The 19,447-nt window shown below is 43.8% G+C and overlaps 2 protein-coding genes across 3 annotated transcripts; both read right to left on the reverse strand.

The window, feature by feature from the left end:
- Positions 1-131: 131 nt before the first annotated feature.
- Positions 132-11,723, reverse strand: LOC127294117 (phosphatidylinositol 4-phosphate 5-kinase 9). 2 transcript variants are annotated; one of them, XM_051323870.2, is made up of 9 exons: positions 11,176-11,723; positions 7,673-8,933; positions 7,379-7,546; positions 6,857-7,022; positions 1,692-1,802; positions 1,124-1,311; positions 881-1,038; positions 619-790; positions 132-531 (listed from the first exon to the last, which is right to left on the reverse strand). In XM_051323870.2, exons 2-9 carry the CDS (start codon positions 8,887-8,889, stop codon positions 252-254), a joined length of 2,460 nt encoding a protein of 819 aa, XP_051179830.1. In that variant the 5' UTR covers positions 8,890-8,933; positions 11,176-11,723; the 3' UTR covers positions 132-251. The 2 variants fall into 2 exon arrangements, with proteins under 2 accessions (XP_051179830.1, XP_051179829.1); XM_051323869.2 differs by lacking the exon at positions 11,176-11,723 and adding an exon at positions 9,941-10,288.
- Positions 11,612-19,388, reverse strand: LOC127294115 (putative disease resistance protein RGA4). Its single transcript, XM_051323867.2, has 4 exons — positions 19,210-19,388; positions 12,981-17,461; positions 12,543-12,641; positions 11,612-11,748 (listed from the first exon to the last, which is right to left on the reverse strand). The coding sequence occupies exons 2-3, from the start codon at positions 17,410-17,412 to the stop codon at positions 12,589-12,591; spliced, it is 4,485 nt and encodes a 1,494-aa protein (XP_051179827.1). The 5' UTR covers positions 17,413-17,461; positions 19,210-19,388; the 3' UTR covers positions 11,612-11,748; positions 12,543-12,588.
- Positions 19,389-19,447: the final 59 nt, after the last annotated feature.

Raw genomic sequence — 19,447 nt, forward strand, 5'->3', positions numbered from 1 at the left:
TGATCAACTCAATATGACAGAAAACCCAACGAAATCCATGCATGCATAATGGAGCACTCACTGCTGCCTAATTTTGTCAACGTTGCTTTTGACAAATACACACGTTGTTTCTTTTTTTAAGGACATGCGCATTGCTTCTTCCAGCCACCTCCAAGCAAACACATGTACATCACTACAGCAAATGCATTTCCTTGGATTTTTTTTTACATATGTTTTCTTGCCAGGGAGGAGGAAAGAAAGATAAATTATCATTAGATGGATAAGTTTTGAGGGAAGACGGTGTGGATGAACTTGAGGAAGCGCTCCGAGTAGAACCGAGGTTCGACGACGGATATCGACAAGGGGTTATACTTAATGGACTTGTAGGCATGCTCCATCTTCTTCCTCATACTGTACTCCTGCAGGATGTCAATGATCCCTATGTAGAGCACCACATCATACACCTGACGGAACGATCTTCCATCATCTTCTGCATGTTTCTCTTCTTTCTCCGCTCTTGCGGGCATGTTCACCCCTAGCTGGATCTGAAGCCTGTCCAATTCGGGAACAGATTCAATCATCTCAAATCATACACTAGAATTGGAAGAACATGAGAACTGACTGTCAAAGATTATTGACCTTGCTGTGCCTGGAAGCAAGAGGTCTACTTCCTCGAAACAAGCAGAGGACGAACGTAGGCGGCTTCCCCTTATGTGTGGTCCGACAGCAACTTTGCTTTTTTGGTCGCTACCCCGCTGCACCAAAACCAGCCCTTCTCGGTAGTTACAAGCGGAATCTTCCTCCACTGCATCTGCATTACCGATGTCAGCAAGCAAAAAAATTGAAATGGATTAATTCGACAACTTATTCAGACAAATGAAGATATATATTGCATCCTTACCTTGTTCTGAAAGAACGGGTAGTTTATCTGGCAAAATGCTTTCATGGAACGATGCTCCTCTTTGTAGGTTTTGACGAGCCCGGTAGTGAAAACCAAGAAGTAAACTGTAATCCATTATACCCTGATTCCTTAGAAATTCGCTGTCCGTCTCAATCTGCCTACACAGAATAAGAACAGAACATAGCTGTTACAGAGAAAACTGTCCATGAGGATAAGCTGCTTTTTTAGAGAGAGCATGCTTACTTGAGCAAAGAATCCCGCCAAGAAGGCTCAAGATAAAATGAATAGTTCAGATCCAAGTCTTTCAGTGTTGTGTTCTCATCGATTTTGATTTTGTCAGTAGAGCGGCCCAAAGATGAACCTTTCAAATCAAATCTTCGATGAATTCTAAGTTCTGTGCAGAACATGTTTCCCATGACTACAAATCTGAACTGCAAATACAAACAATCAAAACCTACATTTAATAATAAACCATTATTTACAAAAAAAATAACTAGAATATATTATCAATTATGAAAATTAATATCCTTTTAGGACTGGATAAATGAGTACTACCACTATTTAAAACAATATGAAGCTTTGGACAAGATCTGTAATTTTGACCATCAACTGCAACCTTTACATGAATGCAGGCAACAAAAAAACTACCAAAGTACTTTCCTTGAAAACTCCAATAGAATTATTTTGACACGAGTTGTATATGCACTACTTGCTGAAAAACTACAAAAAAACACAAATTCTATGTTTTTGTTTCATATTTTGATATGAGAGAGTATCAAGGAAGCACAGAGAACATTTATAATGTCATTACCTTTTGACCGCTGGAAGGTTTCACCCTGTGGAGGCCAAAAAATTTAGTTATAAGTGTGTTCTCGTAAGTACGGACATGGCGATAATAATGTGGAAGCATACGCAAAAGAACCTACATGAAAATATCATGTCAAGAAAAAATAAAGTTGCACATGTAAACAAATGAACTGAAGGATAAGTTTGACTCAATTGTTAAGATAAATCAATAAGTGAACTAGGAAACTATTTCAGAGCAAATATTATTTCCTTGTGAGAGCATGTTGAACATAATATAGTCAGATAAGGTAAAAGCTCTGGATCGTTAAGCATATCCATTTCTGATCATTCAAAATAGCCCATTCTTATCAAGTGTTGGGATCTGGTAGACAAGGAGGCCAGGATCCAGTTTCTCAAAGTAAAACAAATGAGATGATGCTTATCATAGAAGCACTGGATAGAAACAAGAATGACGTGACGCGACCCACACCGTCGGCCGTGCTCCCTCGTGCTCACTCTGGACGCAGCGACGAGATGACGGGGGCGCTGCCGGCCCAGCTTCACTCTCAGGCGGTGGTGCAGGCCGGGTTGGGGAGGAGCCCCAGCCCATCTTCCACGCCCCCTTCGCCTGGGGGGGCAGCGGCGTCGCGGTCGGGTTCGGTGCAGGGGGGCTTCTACGCCATCTACCCCTGCATCGTGTGCGCCTTCACCGGCTTCACCGGCTTCGTCTACTACGTCTTCGCTGTTGGGCTCGGTGCCTTCTTCACCACGTTTGAGTCCTTCTCCGCCAGCTGCCGTACCGCAGCCTCAGCCCACGAGTCCTCCACCGGTTGTTCAGCCGACGGTGAGGAGGAGTGGGAGGTATGCTGTGGCGGAGGACGGCGCGGGGATCACGGATGAAGACGTGATGCAGAGAGCTATGCGGCGCAAGGCGGAGTTGAACCTCGACACGGCAGGTACTAAACAAACAGCCAAGTCGTTTACCTCTTTTTCGGATACTCGGATTTCTTCTAATTTATCTAGAGTAGGGGTCTCGTTGGGTAGTCAGTCTGATGAGATTTTAGCATCGGCTAATGTGTTGAGACAAACGGAGCTTGACCGTTTAATGGTTGCTTCAAATGGATCCACTGAGCCTGCTACTTCTATTGTAGACGATGATGAAGATGATGACATCCTAGATGGTCAGCTTCTCTCGGCTATAGTTGGGAGTGTTACAGAGGTCGATTTAGAACACTCAGATCTTAGTTCAGTTTATGATATAAATGCTTCTGCACGTGGTTCTCGATCGTCCGCTGGTAAGAAGTCTCGTAGATATGGCAAAAATACTAAATCTAAAATAGTTTCTCGATGAATGGCATGTTTCGGAATAGCAGAGGTCTTGGTGACTTGGCTAAACATTCTCACATTGCCGATGGTTGTAGAGATTATGATTTAGATTTTATTGCTATATCTGAGACGGGTAGGCGAAAATTCTCACAAAGTTTCCTCGACCGTTTATCAGGCGGGATTAACTTTCAGTGGTTTTCTCGTTCGCCTCGTGGCAGGTCTGGGGGCATTTTACTTGGCATCCGCATAGACACCATGACCGTTTTAGCTAGTTCTGATGGCGAGTATCACATTAAACTCGATATTCAGAACAAAGCAGATGGTTTCATCTGGAGTCTGGTCGCTGTGTATGGTGCTGCCCAAGACACTTTTAAGGCTGACTTTTTACGTGAGTTGGTAAATCTTGCAAAAGATAATCCGCATCCGATTTTAATCGGAGGGGACTTCAATTTGCTGAGATTTCCTCATGAGAAAAGCAAAGGCATTTTCGATGGACATTGGCCTTTCTTGTTTAATGCTCTCATTGATAGCTTAGACTTAAGAGAGGTTTTTATGTCCGGTCGACAGTTTACTTGGGCCAACAGCTTGCCTGAACCCACATACGAGAAACTAGATCGCGTGTTGATGGATACCGAATGGGAACATAAATATCCTATGGTGTCCGTCCGTGCAGTAGAACGTATTGAAAAACTGTCTAACCATGCTCCTATCCTTCTAACTACTGGGAATCCCCGACCTGTTTGTAAGCGGCCGTTCAAATTTGAACTTGGTTGGTTACATCGAGACGGATTTCATGAGATGGTTAAGACGGTTTGGGAAAGACCAGTCGGGGGTAGTTCGCCAATATTGAGATGGAATAATAAGATGCGTGCTATGCGCAAACATCTCTGTGGTTGGGCTGCCCATATGGCTGGTATTCTTAAAAAAGAGAAGGCTCGCTTATCAAAAGTGATCGATGATCTTGAGGCCGTAGCGGAAGTGAGACCGTTGTCCACGCAAGAGATTGACCTTAACAATCAATCCAATGCACAGATGGCGAGTCTTCTTCGCGAAGAGGAACTCAAATGGTATCAAAGATCCAAAGCCCAATTCATTTTGGAAGGTGATTCGAATATGCGATATTTTCATGGCTTAGCCAATGGCAGACATCGGAAAAAGCGTATTCATTCTCTCATCCAAGATGAAGGGGTGATTGAAGGCCACGAGCAACTCAAATCATACATTACTAATTATTATAAAGATCTGTTCGGTCCTCCGGAGGAAAGTTCTTTTTCTCTTAACGAGGACTGATGACATACCCCAAGTTTCTATGGAAGAAAATGGCCTACTAACCGCATCTTATTCTGAGGATGAGGTTCAGAAGGCAATTTTCCAAATGGAATGCAATAAAGCACCGGGTCCAGATGGTTTTCCAGCGGAGTTTTATCAAACTTTTTGGGATACTATTAAATCGGACCTTCTAGATTTGTTCACTGATCTCCACACAGGACAACTAGAATTATTTCGTCTAAATTTTGGTGAAGTAATTTTGTTACCGAAGGTTAATGAGGCAGAAAGGATTCGACAATATAGACCTATTTGCCTATTAAACGTCAGTTTCAAGATTTTCACGAAAGTGGCCACCATTAGACTTAATACGGTTGCGGATCATGTCGTTCAACCATCACAGACCGCTTTCATGCAAGGAAGGAATATCCTTGATGGAGTGGCAGTGTTGCACGAGACGGTACATGAGATGCATTCTAAGAAATTAAATGGGGTCATTTTAAAATTAGATTTCGAAAAGGCGTATGATAAGGTCAAGTGGTCTTTCCTACAGCAGACACTTAGGATGAAAGGTTTTTCTCCAGAGTGGCGTGCTCTAATTTATGATTTTGTGTATGGAGGTAGTGTGGCAATCCGGGTTAATGATGACACCGGCCACTATTTCCAAACACGAGAAGGGTTACGCCAAGGGGATCCGCTATCACCGATGTTGTTTAATATTGTAGCGGATATGTTGGCGATACTCATAGAGCGGGCCAAGTATGATGGTCAGATTGAAGGTGTGATCCCACATTTGGTTGATGGGGGTTTATCTATCCTTCAATATGCCGACGATACAATTCTATTTATGGATCACGATCTCAAAAAAGCTCGCAATCTGAAATTAATTTTGGCGGCTTTCGAGCAGTTGTCAGGATTGAAAATCAATTTCCATAAAAGTGAATTGTTCTGTTTCGGAGATGCCCAAAATGATATGACTCTATATACAGAGTTGTTTGGTTGTGGGCAAGGCCAATTTCCTATTCGCTATTTGGGTATTCCGATTCATTATCGGAGACTTACAATTGTTGAATGGAAAATTGTGGAAGAAAGATTACAAAAACGCCTTAGTAGTTGGAAGGGTAAATTGTTGTCCCTCGGAGGAAGATTGGTTCTCATTAATTCAGTACTGACAAATATGGTACTGTATATGTTATCATTCTTCCTGTTGCCAAAAGGAATTCTGCATAAACTCGATTATTATCGATCCAGATTCTTTTGGCAAGGGGACATCGAGAAAAAGAAATATCGACTGGTTAAATGGAGTGTAGTTTGTAGTCCCAAAGATCAAGGCGGACTGGGAGTTCATGACCTGGAGGTCAAGAATTCAGCTCCGCTGGGTAAATGGCTATTTAAGCTTCTTACTGAGGATGGGATTTGGCAAACTATTCTTCGTAGAAAGTATATTGGCTCGAAGGCGCTATCCCAAGTGGTTTGGAAACCTGGGGATTCTCACTTCTGGGCTGGTCTCATGGCGACAAAAAATGTATTCTTTCGCCATGGTACTTTCTCTATTAAGAATGGAGAACAGATACGGTTCTGGGAAGATGTTTGGTTAGACAATGCTTCCTTAAGTGAACAGTATCCTGCCTTGTATAGTATTGTTCGTCGCAAAGGTGATACCATTGCCACAGTAATGGCTACCTCACCTCCGAATGTGACGTTCAGACGGATTTTACTTGGACAAAGGCTATTGGCATGGAATGCTTTAATTCAACGGCTGGGAGATATTCACCTATCACCTAAACCGGATGAATTTAGATGGAATCTTCATGTAGATGGCACTTTCTCAGTCAAATCTTTATACAATGCGATTCTTCATTCTGATATACCAGTTGATAATAATAAGAAAATCTGGAAGATGAAAATACCATTAAAAATTAAAATTTTTGGATGGTATCTTCGTCGTGGAGTTATTCTTACCAAAGATAATCTTGTCAAGCGGAATTGGCATGGAAATTCTAGGTGTGTTTTTTGTCACCAAGATGAAACTATTAAACACCTTTTTTTCCAGTGCCATTTTGCGAGATCTATTTGGTCAGTCATCCAAGTCGCATCTACCCTGTATCCCCCGACTAGTGTAGCCAATGTCTTTGGCAACTGGCTTCACGGTATCGGTTCAAGGTTCAAGTTGCTTCTTAGGGTGGGGGCGCTAGCAGTTATCTGGGCACTCTGGCTAAGTAGAAATGACAAGATTTTTAACGATAAAAATTGTTCTTTGTTGCAGGTCATCTACAGATGTACAGGTATTCTCCGTTTGTGGTTACCTCTTCAGCGGATGGAGAACCGAGACCTATTTACGGAGGTCTGTACACGGTTGGAGGCTACGGCGAGGGATACTTTTTCCCTACATGGGTGGCAGCATAGTCTACGGATTGCAGCACCACCCACACCTTAGGCGTTATATGATTCATCGCTCCGATATGTATTCCGCCTAGTTTTATATACTTTGAATCCAGACACTTTGAACGGCTGTGTGCATCCTGGTTATGCAGAGGCTGGATGTAATTGCTTTTCCAAAAGTAATAAAGCATCCTTTATCGAAAAAGAAACAAGAACCTGCACTTCCGATTTCCGAAGAGTCTTGATCATAAACCGGTCATCTTGCGATAAGAGAAAGATACTTCCACTCTTTCCAGGAGAAGATAGCTCCCTGAGAGCATCACTTCCACAGATGGAGATCATATAATCAGCTGTGTCAATCTTGAACATCTCCCTCAAATTTCTGTAATCAAACATGAACAACAAATTAGTCTTCCTGTGTCCTGAAATAGGAAACAGTATTGTGAGGGTGTCTCACTAGCTACTAAAACAAGGAAACTCCAACCTGTATGAATTCATATAAGCAATCAAATAAATTGAAGTCATAAGCAACCAATGTGTTTGCAGATCAAGAAAGATTCAGAGAGATTGCAACAGAGTACAATACTTAAGGCGTTGAACTTGTCAGCATACTTCATGAGATCCTTATATAGTTGTTAAGCTAAATTTTAAGCCTGTACTATATATTATCAACAGAAAAACATATGCTGACCAAAAGATATACTCCTAAGGGTGAAGTGGGACTGAAACAGAACAGACCTGAAAACCATCGGACAGTAGTCCTTCCACTTAAAATCTACAGCGCGATGTGAAGGGGTAAGGCGTGATCCTTTTTTGGGGAAGTTCATCCAGAAACTAGCCTTGGGGCCATAATCAGAAGCTCGCACTTCACGCCTCTGAATCGGCGTAATCTTCCCAACGGTGTACCTGAGAAGCATGATCACATTTAACCTTTTACTAATTTTTTAGAATGAAGGCACAGAGTGCCGGGCTTAACCTTTTACTGATCACAATGTAGAGAAGGAAGAGTTACTGAATTTCAATATGCATTACCTGATTCCAAGCTGCAGACAGAGCATCAGGTCATAGCTCCTGTGCCCTTTAATGATAGCCTCTCCGGGCCTCTTGATATCCCTCATCATTTGACTCTGTCGACGCCTCAGTTTCTTGGATGACTCCGGGAAGGTCTTGTTATTCAGCACGACCTCACTGATCAGAATGCCCTGCGCGTATTCCCTCTCGAGTATCGGGAAGCTGTTAGAACCAGCCGTGTCTTCGCATCCATTTGTTTTGTCAGAACCACCAACACCAGGTTCATGCCTGGTAATTCTCTCGACGGCCACCCCGATGCTCCAGCGCCTCTGCAAAGATGGCCTCTTTTTCGAAGGCGGCCGGTGCTCAAAACTCCGGTTTCTCCTGGACAGAAAACTAACACCTACCGCTACGGACTCTTGATCCGAATGGTGCTGGAGGATGTTGCAGATGTCTGGTAGCACACCTCTCTTCCTCAGCTCGTCGATGTAGAGCTCGTGGGCTGCGGGAACCCGGGAACATTTAGGATAGAACGTGCCCTTGCCATCCTTGAACCCTCTGGTCCATGTTCCGACATAGCAACCGCCGTCTTGCCATGTGTACAGCCCGTACCCGTGCATTGCACCGTCGAGCCAGCTCCCCTGAAATGAGTCCCCGGTGGCTCTCCACGTGAGCACCCCTTTGCCAGACATGAGCCCGTTCCTCATGGCGCCGACGTAGGTTGTACCGTTGGCCCACGTGTACCTGCAGCCATGGCCCTCCATCTGGCCCTGGACCCAGGGACCTTCGTACATGTCACCGTTGCAATACGTCTGGACGCCATGGCCGTGCTTGCGGTCCAGCTTCCATCCTCCCTTGTAGGAGGACAAAGAGCTTTCGGAGCTGCTGATGTATGTCCCTTCGCCGTCCATGTACCCAGCGGAGTACTCACCCTCGTGGACAGCCCCCGACGGCCATAGGGTTCTCCCGCAGCCATGCCTCATCCCTCGCCGCCACCCGCCCTCATACACGCAGGAGCTGCCGGACCAGACGTACCGGCCCACACCCTCGGGGATGTCGCCGCCCGATAGAAGCATGCCGGAGTAGATATCGCCGTTGGGGAGCGTGACCTCTCCAGCTCTAGGGCCGCCGGGGGAAGCTGTTCTGGATGCAGCAGCATTGGGATGGTTTGGTCCTCCATTTGTTACTGGAGAGTGAGAGCAGGCCCCAAGGCCATTGGCCACAACAGGGGGTGTCATGCACACAAGTACTGATTATCTAGCAGTGGCAGGGGGTTGTGTTCCTGTACATGAGGAAGATGAAAGGAATACAGACATGAGTTTCTTTTCAAGTTGAGCATGTAAACTGAAACAATGTATAGCTAGCATGACATGGAGAGAACAATCCTTTGTGCATACAAGATCGAGAAGCCAAGCAGTGGTAGTTGCCGAAATGTCTTTCTAACGTGCACGGTTTCATTGTGTTTCTCCAAGAAGTATGTTCCTTTCGTTACTGTTTCTGCGAGCAGTACTAATTTTGATACTAGGTAGTTACATAGCTAGTGGTGAGGCTTACTTTACTTTTCTAGAGTGGCACTGGCATAGGTGTACAATTCACTGAAAGTTGTGAATCAGTTAACTAACCACCAGGCAGGTACGGCAGGTCTGCAATTATAGAGGTGGGAAGGGAAGAGATATCCACATTACAATTAAGTAATGCATATTCATCAATCATGAGAGAAAATACATGTATGCACGTATAATACATATGTAGGGTCGTGAGAAGTACAAGATCACCATAATAGTTAAGTGAAAACACATAATAACAAGCCGATAGATAGACTAGAGAATGAATAGTAAGAAAATAGGGAAAACCACACATTAGGAGTTTAGTACAGTAGGTAATGCTGAATGAGGAAATGAACGTGGAGAATCAAGCAGGGATATCCAGCCGTGGAAGGGAAGGAAGGAGGTAAGTTAGGTGGAGACATGAAAGACCAAGCAGGCAAGCAGGTGGATGGGGAAACTGAAATGGAATTGCGGTCCCATCATATATGCCTGTCTGCTGGAAAGAAATGGAATGGAATTGAAATGCATGTGATGGAATGGGAGGGCTGTCACTTGGTGGATGGCCGTCCGGCGTCCGAGCGCTGAAACGCCGTCCAGCCGCATCGTACTCCTCCGCTGCCGCCGGGGCAGCGAGGTTGGCAACGGACAGAGGGGGAGGACGAGGTTCCCTTAATTACCTAGCTAGCTAAGATCGTAATCACATGGTTTTGGAAAAACTACGAAATAGTACACTGCTACTTACTTGCTTATTACTCGGAGACAGTCAGCCAGTTGAGAGTTGATTGCAGCGCACCCAGACCCAGGCCAGGAAGACACCAAGCTCCCGCTCTGCTCTCTCTGTTTTGCTATGTTCTGCTCTGCTCTCTCACTCTGTCTCCAGAGATATCGGCCGATATATGCTGCTGCTCTATATTGACAGACAATCCGCACAAAGCAGCAACTGGCATGCGCACGTGAGCCATGTGACCGCCAGCCTCCATATTTTCGTTATTTTTTATTACTTACGCGCAATCAAGAGATCTCGTGCTAGCTTCTTAATTATGCAAATGCAGTGCATGCTGATTAACTTAACTAAAACATTATGAGTTCATACACTGACAGGCGTACTAACTCCATGCATGTACTCATGTTTACTAATATACTTGTAGCGAAAAATTAAGGAGTACTACAGAGACAGAGCAGAGCTAGCATGGATGAACGGATTTGACACTACTCTTCTCCAGTCTCCACCCACCGACAGGCAACAGGTAAAGCTGGTGGCGCCGATCGAAACAACTACGCAAATCATGCATACATGCACGAAAGCGCGTACATACTTGCGGCGCCAAGTACATAAAATTCCGTGATCGATCCATCTCAGCAAAGCAAGTAAAAGTTCTTTGGCATCCAGCACGCACAGCGAACTACCACGAGTAGAATATATTCCCTCCATCCTTCCCTGGTGCCCCACCTCTGCTTCCTTGCTCTACCCTTCCTCCTCTGCCCGTCACTCTCCGCAACCCAGATCGATCGATCTAGCGGCTTTCGTTCTGATCTTCTGTTCAGATGCCCTATCTTCTATGTACGCAAAGCAGATGCATGTGCATCTGGCATCCATGTCTAGGTTCTTTTCTCTAAAGGGGAGCTGGACGGATCATTGAGCTGTATCTTCCCAAGAAAAGCAGGGTTTTCCAAATATATAACTAGTACTAGTAAGTCGAGGTAATTAGTTGCCTTCACTTGTCTAGAGAAGAAATCACTTTATATAGCTAGTCATGCTTGCCTGGCAGGTTTTTTGTTAGAACTGCTGGGCAGCCAAGACTTGCCATATCGGGTCTGCATTCGCACTACCTTTCGCGCTAGCCCGGGTCATATATGCATAATTTTAGGAAGACGTCCATGATCTGTACAAATGCAACTAGTTGAAACATGCAAAATCGGCTTCCGAATCAAACGGCCCAATTCAAGTTATCGCAAAAAGAAAGTAAGGAATTCTACCTGTTCGTTGCTGGTGCATTGATCTTCAGAGTTGTTGATACTGGTGGTGCATGCCTCCAAACAGAGAGAATTAAGGAGCGAAAAATTCCTGAAAGTGGGTGTAGCTTCTCCAGGCAGGTCTGGCGTTCGGTCACGAACTGGGCCTTGCTTACGGCGGCGGCGCTGGCACAGTGGCAGTGTGGCACCCAACAACCAGGTGACCACAGGCATTGTTGATAGTACAGTTCAGTGTAGGCGGCTGCTGGACAGCACTGGACTTGAAGATGGTGATTGCCCCGCAATCAACGCCTGAGGTCTCTGAGTCTGGTCAGCAACTGGACTTTAGACCGAATCTGTAACTGGTTCTGCCACCTTGATCTGTACAATGGACAGATCATGCATGCTGCAACCTCAACTCTAGATCGAGTTACCAAGCATGCATGCATTCTGAAAGCTGTAGAGATTGGCTTCTGATCGAGTTTATTTACTTCAAATTGGCGATTCGAGCTGTCGGTTGCTAGTGCATTGATCTTCAGAGTTACCGATACTGTTGGAGCATCCGTCCGATCTCCGGAAGAAGAAGGAGGCACATGCCTGCACATGAAGAATTTTCAGGAGCAAAAAGATGACTGAGAGAAGAGAGTAGTAACTGTAATAGATAAGTGATATTGTTTGTGAACATGCCAAACATAGCGCAAGCGAGAAAATTCTGCTTGATTGTGCTATTCCTTGGACCTCATCCAAGTGTCTACACTACAGCATTTTAGGGTCATGGACACTAAATGTTGGCAGACTTGGCAAGTAAAGAGATTTCTGAATCTGTAAAATAATCGGTGTCTGTGTAATAGCTATTCAGTCTGATGACAGATATTCAACAAATATTTACGGCGTGTAGTTCCAGATAGCTTGGCATCCTTTAGGACCACACAATCATGGGCTCAATGTAAATAGGGATGAAGGGAGTATAATTTTTAATGACACATGTCTCATGTTCATTACCACTCCCATTCAAATAGTGGCAGGGCAGTGCATCTAGATGGTCAGATTGTGGGCGCTAAGAGCCAAGAAACATGAAGAGAAGGCAACGAGACGGTGGCTGCAGTCCTGGCCTGGCTAGAGTTCTTTTCTCACTTTTTCTCTCTTTTTTCCCCGTGTAAAATGCACTCTGTAATCGGACCAGGTTAGTCTGGTCCGTTTTATTAAAAATTAAGGTAGGGGACACCCCTCCAGACGTTTTCTCAAAAAGCACATCTCTTGTATTGAATTGAGGGTCAAAGATATCTCACCATTTGAATAGGGGCAGAGGGAGTGACTACAAGAAGCACCAACGTTTGATCCAACTAATTTATCATTGGAAAATTTAAGATATAGACACTGTTCATGCGAACCTTTTTCATAACTTGCCTTTGTATTTCCATGCTGCTGACGATGGTGCTATTCTCTAGAGATGGCGTATTTCCATGTATTTGGTTTCAATAACCTAGGTCCTGATCACAACGATGTCAGAATGTATCTGGACAAACTAATATATCATAAGAAGTTTACACAAAAAAAGCATTTAAAATGGATATAGATAAGAAAATATTCGCCATGATCTATCTGTCGTCAACTACATCTCATAAGACGACAGCTTTGTGATTCTCGCAAATAAAACGATTACAACTTTGTAGTCATGTTTATATCTTCAAATAAATTAAAGGCCTAGTGTGCCAGCCTGAACAGATCTCCAAACAACACAATGGCAACAAAAGGTGACAAGGCACATCAATGGATGCTTTGATTTGTTGCTGAAATGTACGTAGTAGTGAACAGAATTTGGAACGTACCTTCATAACAGGCGTCCAGATCTTTCTCCTCTAGGCTACCCAATTGCACCCGCACCCATCTGGGGAGCGTTTTTATACCAGGACAGTATCTAATTTCAAGCCATCGGAGAGAAGTGTATTGTGGGCGTTGTGGCCCATCCGGTAGGGATGCCACGGTTCGGCAGCACCTAACCTTGAGTTCTTCCAATGATGAGAGATCTCCCGAGTGAGATTCTATTGATTTCAACCTATTGCAGCGTCGAATGTCTAGTTTCTTCAGGTACATGGGAAGATTGAGAACCAATGACAAGCTATCACACTCCCGTACCGTTAGAGATACACTTGTGGAGGCAGTGACTTCTAGTGTTTGGAGTCCATCCAGCTGACATGATAGGACTTGAATGTTACTGCAGCGGTGAATATATATCTCCTTGAGGGATGCAGGAAGAATGAAAACCCCTGACAAGCTAGTGCAGCCATCTAAACTTAATGTTTCCAGGCATGGAAGGGAGCTATCATCACTACAAGACCCTTGACGTAATTCTGACTTTCCTTGCTGCTTGCCAAATATGGACTCAAGTTTAGTGCAGACTGAAATATCCATTGTCTTGAGAGATGCAGGGACGTCAAATACCGCTACCATTTTTTTACAATTCTCTATCTCAAGAGAGTCCAGGCGTGGCACAAGCTGACACCTTTCTGGTATTGATGGTTCAGGAGTTTGTGCATAACCGGTCAGGCTATTGCATCCCTTAATCTTCAACCTACTCAAGGTTACCAAGCTTTGAAATTCTTTCTCTGGCCAGTGGACGAGTGCATTGCAGTTATAAATTGTCAAATCTTGAAGCTGCACAAAACATGTCCACAGAGTTAATGCACCTGAGTAAAAGAACATGTTGCAGCATAACTTCATGACTACCAGAGGGGATTTATGTTTACAATCCTCCTTGCTGGCCACAAGTAAACTATGCTCAGCCAAGGACGGTTCTGTGTCTTTGAGCTCCAAATTCAGATTGGTCAATGAAGTAATACATCTAGCTATCCTCTGGCACATCTGTTTGTTGCCTCTTTTTATGTCCAATACACTGAGTTTCGGTGCTTCAGGTAGAGTTATTAACTCTGGGCATCCCCCAAGAAGAACACTCTCTAGGTTAGGGAAGGTTAGATGTTCACCATAAGTTGCTTCTGTCACCCCCCAGCACTGAAAACTCTTTAAATCATATAACTGGAGTTCCTTTAATTCTGGAAATGCAGACCATTCCTTCATATCATTACCACCAAATAATCCTCCCTGAAATGTGCCAGCTGGTAATGCCATCAGCTCTGGGCATTTCTGAATTGATAGTTTCTGAAGCCGAGGAAAAGCTATCGGTTCAGTTTGAGTTACTTTGTCTGCCTGCCATTTCTGAAAGCTCTTCAAGTCTTCCAGTTCAAGTACCATCAATGCAGGAAATGCCGACCGTGCCATATTAAAATCTCCAGCACACATATTTCCAAGCAATGGTGCTGCCGGTAGTTCTATCAACTCTGGGCATTTCTGAATCGATAGTTTCAGAAGATGAGGAAACAATATCGCTCCTTGAGTTCTTTTGGCTGCCTCCCATCTCTGAAAGTTCTTCAAGTCTTCCAATTCAAGTACTTCTAATGCAGGAAATGCTGAGCGTACCACAGTTTGGTCTCCCACTGCTTCAGGTAATGCGATCAGCTCAGGGCACATCTGAATGGACAATTTTTCAAGTCGAGGAAACAATAAATGTTCTCCTTGAGTTCCCTCGGTTGCCTCCCATCCCTGAAAACTCTCCAAGTACTCCAATTCAAGTACCTTCAGTACTGGAAATGTTGAGCATACCATTGTATAATCTCCACCAAACGGTTCTTCAAGCAATGGTGCTTCAAGTAAATGTATCAACATTCCACAATGCTTAATAAATAACTTCTCAAGCTGAGGAAATATAATATTTTCTCTTTGCCTTCCATTTCTTTCCCACCATCTCTCAAAAACTGGTAGATGCTCTAGTGTAAGCACCTTAAGTTTTGGAAAAGTGAAGGATGTATTATGGTTGAACAAGCATTGCAACTTTTTACAATGAAAGAGATGGATGCTTTGCAACATACACATCCATGTCGGGAAATTAGTGCCTCCGTAGGAATATATCCTTACAACCTGCATCCCATCATGTGGTTTGAAACCCTCTAGCACCTTATGATAATGTTGTCGCTCCTCCTCACGACCGAAAGTCCATCTTAATGTCAGTTCTTCGAGTTCTTTTTTATTTGCGAGGTTTGCTTTTTTTGCATCTGCTTCTGTCACATTCTCTAGCTGAAGTAGCTCTAATTGACCACCAAGGTTTAAATTTTGTAGCTCTCCAACATTGCTGCAATATGAACCAGTACCTGCTATAAAACAGGTAAGTGTCTGCAGTGAAGTGAGTTTCCTGAGGTCTGGAGGCATGCTCTTCAACTCTGAACATCCATGAGTATAGATATGACAGAGAGCAGTCATATACTTCATTTGCCTTGGAAGTCGATCAAGATATTTGCAGCCAAATAGGTTCAACGTTTTCAGGTTATATAGAATGGTTATATCTTCAGGAAGTGCTCTAATACAACTTCTTGAGAGATCAAGGTACCTCAGGTGATGCAAATACTTGGGGTTCAGTGGGAATGATTCTCTCCGTATATAGAGTTGTAATGCCTGCAGAGAGCTGTACTTTGATAAATGTTGCAGTGAACATTCCATATAACTATCACACAGCAGTGTTTGGATAGCTGGTGATGTTCTCTTCAGAGAATCATTCAAAATAGTTTCTGGTTTTCTGCATGACAAAAATAAATGCCGAGCAGATTCTGGAAGCCACTGAGTTCTACTTGGTTTATCTGTGATAGTGGCACATTCTTTTCTCATAGTAGAGAGTGCAACATCATGCATAAGATCATGTATTTCGCATGTAACTCTGGAGTAGTCTTGGTTTTTCTCATCTAGGACTTGCTTGACATTCTGAAAGAATGACCTTGAGGCTAATTCATTGAAAATATGTTTACCAATTGTCTCAAGACGGACTCCTTCTTGTTCTTGGATAAAGCCATTTGCGATCCATAGTTGGATAAGCTTGTCCACACATATAACATAATCCTTGGGAAACACAGCACAGAAAGCAAAACACTCCTTCATATCCGATGGTAAGTCGTTGTAGCTGAGTTTCAGTATCGCTAAAATTCCAGACTCCTCTGTGCAAATGATGCTTTTGTTTAGCACAGCGCTCCATTCTTCTAGGCTAGTCTTGGTATGCAGTACAGATCCTAGTGCTTTTGCAGCCAAGGGAGAACCAGCACATCTCTCCACAAACTTTTCAACCATATTGAGTAGTTCAGAAGCATCAACCATATTAAGGATCTCATGAGCAGGCTTACTATGTGGCAAACTGAATGCTCTGGTTTTAAAAATTTGTTTTATGAATTTCTTCTCCAAAAATGCGATGTCATGGGCTTCAACTGTACTCATGAGTTGCGCAATTCCTTTGATGCGAGTTGTCACCAATATGGCACTGCCAATTCCACCATACTGAAGACATGCCTTTAGCTTTTCCCACTTATCAGGATCTCGGTTCCAGACATCGTCCAATACAAGAAGGTATCTCTTTCCACTGAGTTCTTGCTGAAGCTTATATAGTGCTTTCTCATTGTCATTCTCAACAGGGCCATTGCAGATCTTGCGAGCAATGTCATAAACATTAAAATCATCAGAGACACAGATCCATCTCTTTATTTGGAAATGCTTCTGGACATGAAGGTCGTTGTAGATGAGTTGTGCTAGGGTGGTTTTGCCCAACCCACCCATTCCAACAATGGGAAGGACCGTGAGAGTAGCAGAATTAGCAGGATCATTTAGTATCTTAACAATCTTCTGCTTCTCCTCATATCTTGACTGGCTAACAATATTCTCTGGGTCAACAATGATGGAATCTGTCTGTTGCCACTGCTTGCATGTCGGTGTTTGCTGCTCATATTTAAACCCAAAGGCATTCATTTCAGTAACAAGGATCTCAATGGTCCGCACAATCCTGTGGAGCTTGTTTCCCATCCTGTAACGGAACAGAACTCTATTGTCAGTGGGAAAGAGTCTCGCTACATCGAAGCCAAGCTTGCAGTAATGCCCATTCTTCTTGGCCTCGCGACGGAGTGCCTCATACTTCAGCTCGTCAAAGACTTCATTCGCTTCATGGGCCACTGTCTTGAGCTCTTCAAGCCAGGCTTTGACCCCTTCTCTATGGGTTGCCTGCTCCTCAGCATCGGTGATGACATCCAAGATGGCCGGCAGTTGGCGTTTGAGTATCTTGTGCTGCTTCTCCATGCCCTCCATCACCTTGTACTGTTCCAGGAGATAGCTGGATGCCTTGTCCTTCACCACTGATACCAGTTGACCGATCACCATACTTGTCACTAGCCCAGCCATTGGAAAGCCCAGAACTCACAACATGCACATAGAACACAGAGGAACACAACTGCAGGGCGAAGAAGAAAAATGTTTGAGCAAGAGCTTTTGATTGATTGCAAGTGAATGTGTTTGATTGATTGCATTAACTACTACAATTAAAAAAATGCCCTTTTACAAAAGGCTGGTGACTACAGATGACACTCCTTTCAGCTGCTTCATAAAAAATAAAGCCAATAAAAAGTCATGCCTTAGATGTCATCATAATCAACTTGCACATTGTTTACAACCAATACAGTCACACTACTTAGCATACAGATATTATAACTATCAACTCACCGGAAATTCAATTCGGCTCCCAGGTGCATATTGGTCCCAACACCCAAAAAAACATAATTTTAATTGGCAAAAAATTCAGTAAAAAAGATTCACATGTACATCTCCACAATCTATGTATGTTCGTACAGTTTCGGGAAAAGCTGATTTTTTTGTGGTCGATGTAAAAAGACAAAACATGTCTCTATCTATCAATGCATCGAAACGCAAGTCTTTTGCGTTTTCGCGAAAAAAAAAAGACAAAACATGTCTCACAAAAAGCCTTATTTTTCCACCAAATTTGTCTTTTTTTTTACACAGCCCAAACGACAAGTCGATTTTTCATGGAAAGATTTTGTGTGCATGTAGCATGTGAAGATGTACACATGAAATTTTCTTTTGGAATTTTTTGACATTTCAAAATGTATCAATGATGCATTTCAAAATAAATGGAGCATGTGCACCCAAGAGACAAAACATCACTCTCCTCACCTCACACTCTATTTCTCAGTGGACTTATTTTAGCAAAGACTTTTTCTGTGAGGATCAGTGACATAAGTGCCATAAAAAAGACAGTGACAAAGTTAGACATTGTCTGTCTCAATTGCAGGCCGATATTGTTGGAAAATAGAACAATGGTTGAATGACAGGCCGGTGCGAAAGTGAAGTGTTTGTTTGGTAAATATGATTGAATGGCATGGCTCCCTCAGTTCAACCCTTCCCTGAACGCATAATCTCTTACAGCCTACTGGAAGCTGCTGGCAAAATTACCAACCCAAGAACGCAAACCAGCACACAAGAACGAAATACGTTGTAACAAGATGGGTGGGCCAAGACAGCCAGCGGGGGACCACTGTCCACACCTAGACTGCACACGAGGAACAGAACCAGCAGAAACTTTCCGGGGGCAGAAGATATGTTCTTGGAGCCTCACGACAGAACATGGAAGGAGCAGGAAACACAACCACGAAACATAAGAGACCTAATGTTTCCATCGTGTAGGATTTTCCATGATGAGCTGTTCCTTTGTACCAACCGGCGTAAATCATCCAAGACCTCTACTTTTTTCCTGAGATGCCTAAATGGGCAATTGTCTGGTAGAGCTAAGTGGAGATCAACTACAGATAAATAAACTATAAGAAACCATCGTATCCACGGATTTGGCATGGCCAGCTAGCTCATATGTGAAGTAAAGGTGCACTTGTGTTCATGACAATAAGCATTCAGCAAATAACAGAGACGTGTGCCTGACTATGAGGACATTGAATGGCAAACAGAGTGGGTGTCTGGATGCGGGTTACCTGTAGAGACATCTGCAGCATAAATTCCCCTCGTTTCTATCAAACAATCCCCTCGTTGTCTCTCGACTGCAATTTACTTTCTCAACGTTGAAGCATTTCCACAAACACCTCACGGCCATAAAGATGTTCCTATCGATCTACTCCATTCTACCGACTAGTTCCCGTACAAGAAAATAATCTCTACGATGCAAGGACTCCTTACCAGTTTGGCGTCGGACTCGGATGTCGCATCGCCGGGGGCAAGATGGTGTCGCGTCTTGCCGTGGCGGAGCGGCTGCAGCGACTAGAGACTGTCCAGGAAGTTACAAGCACCGCGAAGTCTCCGTGAATCTCTGCGTTAGGCCTGTTCAACGGAGCGTAAGTGAGTCTGCGGGCAGTTTTGCGATGGAGACCGCTAGTAAAGCTGATTTCATGGTTCGTGCATCTAGTGCTACATTCTC

This window comes from Lolium perenne, chromosome 4 (assembly GCF_019359855.2).
Source record: "Lolium perenne isolate Kyuss_39 chromosome 4, Kyuss_2.0, whole genome shotgun sequence".
NCBI classification, from domain to species: domain Eukaryota; kingdom Viridiplantae; phylum Streptophyta; class Magnoliopsida; order Poales; family Poaceae; genus Lolium; species Lolium perenne.

What these genes read in the sequence shown, in the direction of transcription:
- LOC127294117 (XM_051323870.2), bottom strand. Translation starts at nt 8,889, where the DNA reads ATGACACCCCCTGTTGTGGCCAATGGCCTTGGGGCCTGCTCTCACTCT. An exon ending in TGTCTGCAGCTTGGAATCAG is followed by an intron (nt 7,547 to 7,672) that starts GTAATGCATATT and finishes CATGCTTCTCAG; the next exon opens with GTACACCGTTGGGAAGATTA. An exon ending in TTCGGAAATCGGAAGTGCAG is followed by an intron (nt 1,803 to 6,856) that starts GTTCTTGTTTCT and finishes ATTTTCATGTAG; the next exon opens with GTTCTTTTGCGTATGCTTCC.
- LOC127294115 (XM_051323867.2), bottom strand. Translation starts at nt 17,412, where the DNA reads ATGGCTGGGCTAGTGACAAGTATGGTGATCGGTCAACTGGTATCAGTG. An exon ending in TCTGGACGCCTGTTATGAAG is followed by an intron (nt 12,642 to 12,980) that starts GTACGTTCCAAA and finishes CGTTGTGATCAG; the next exon opens with GACCTAGGTTATTGAAACCA.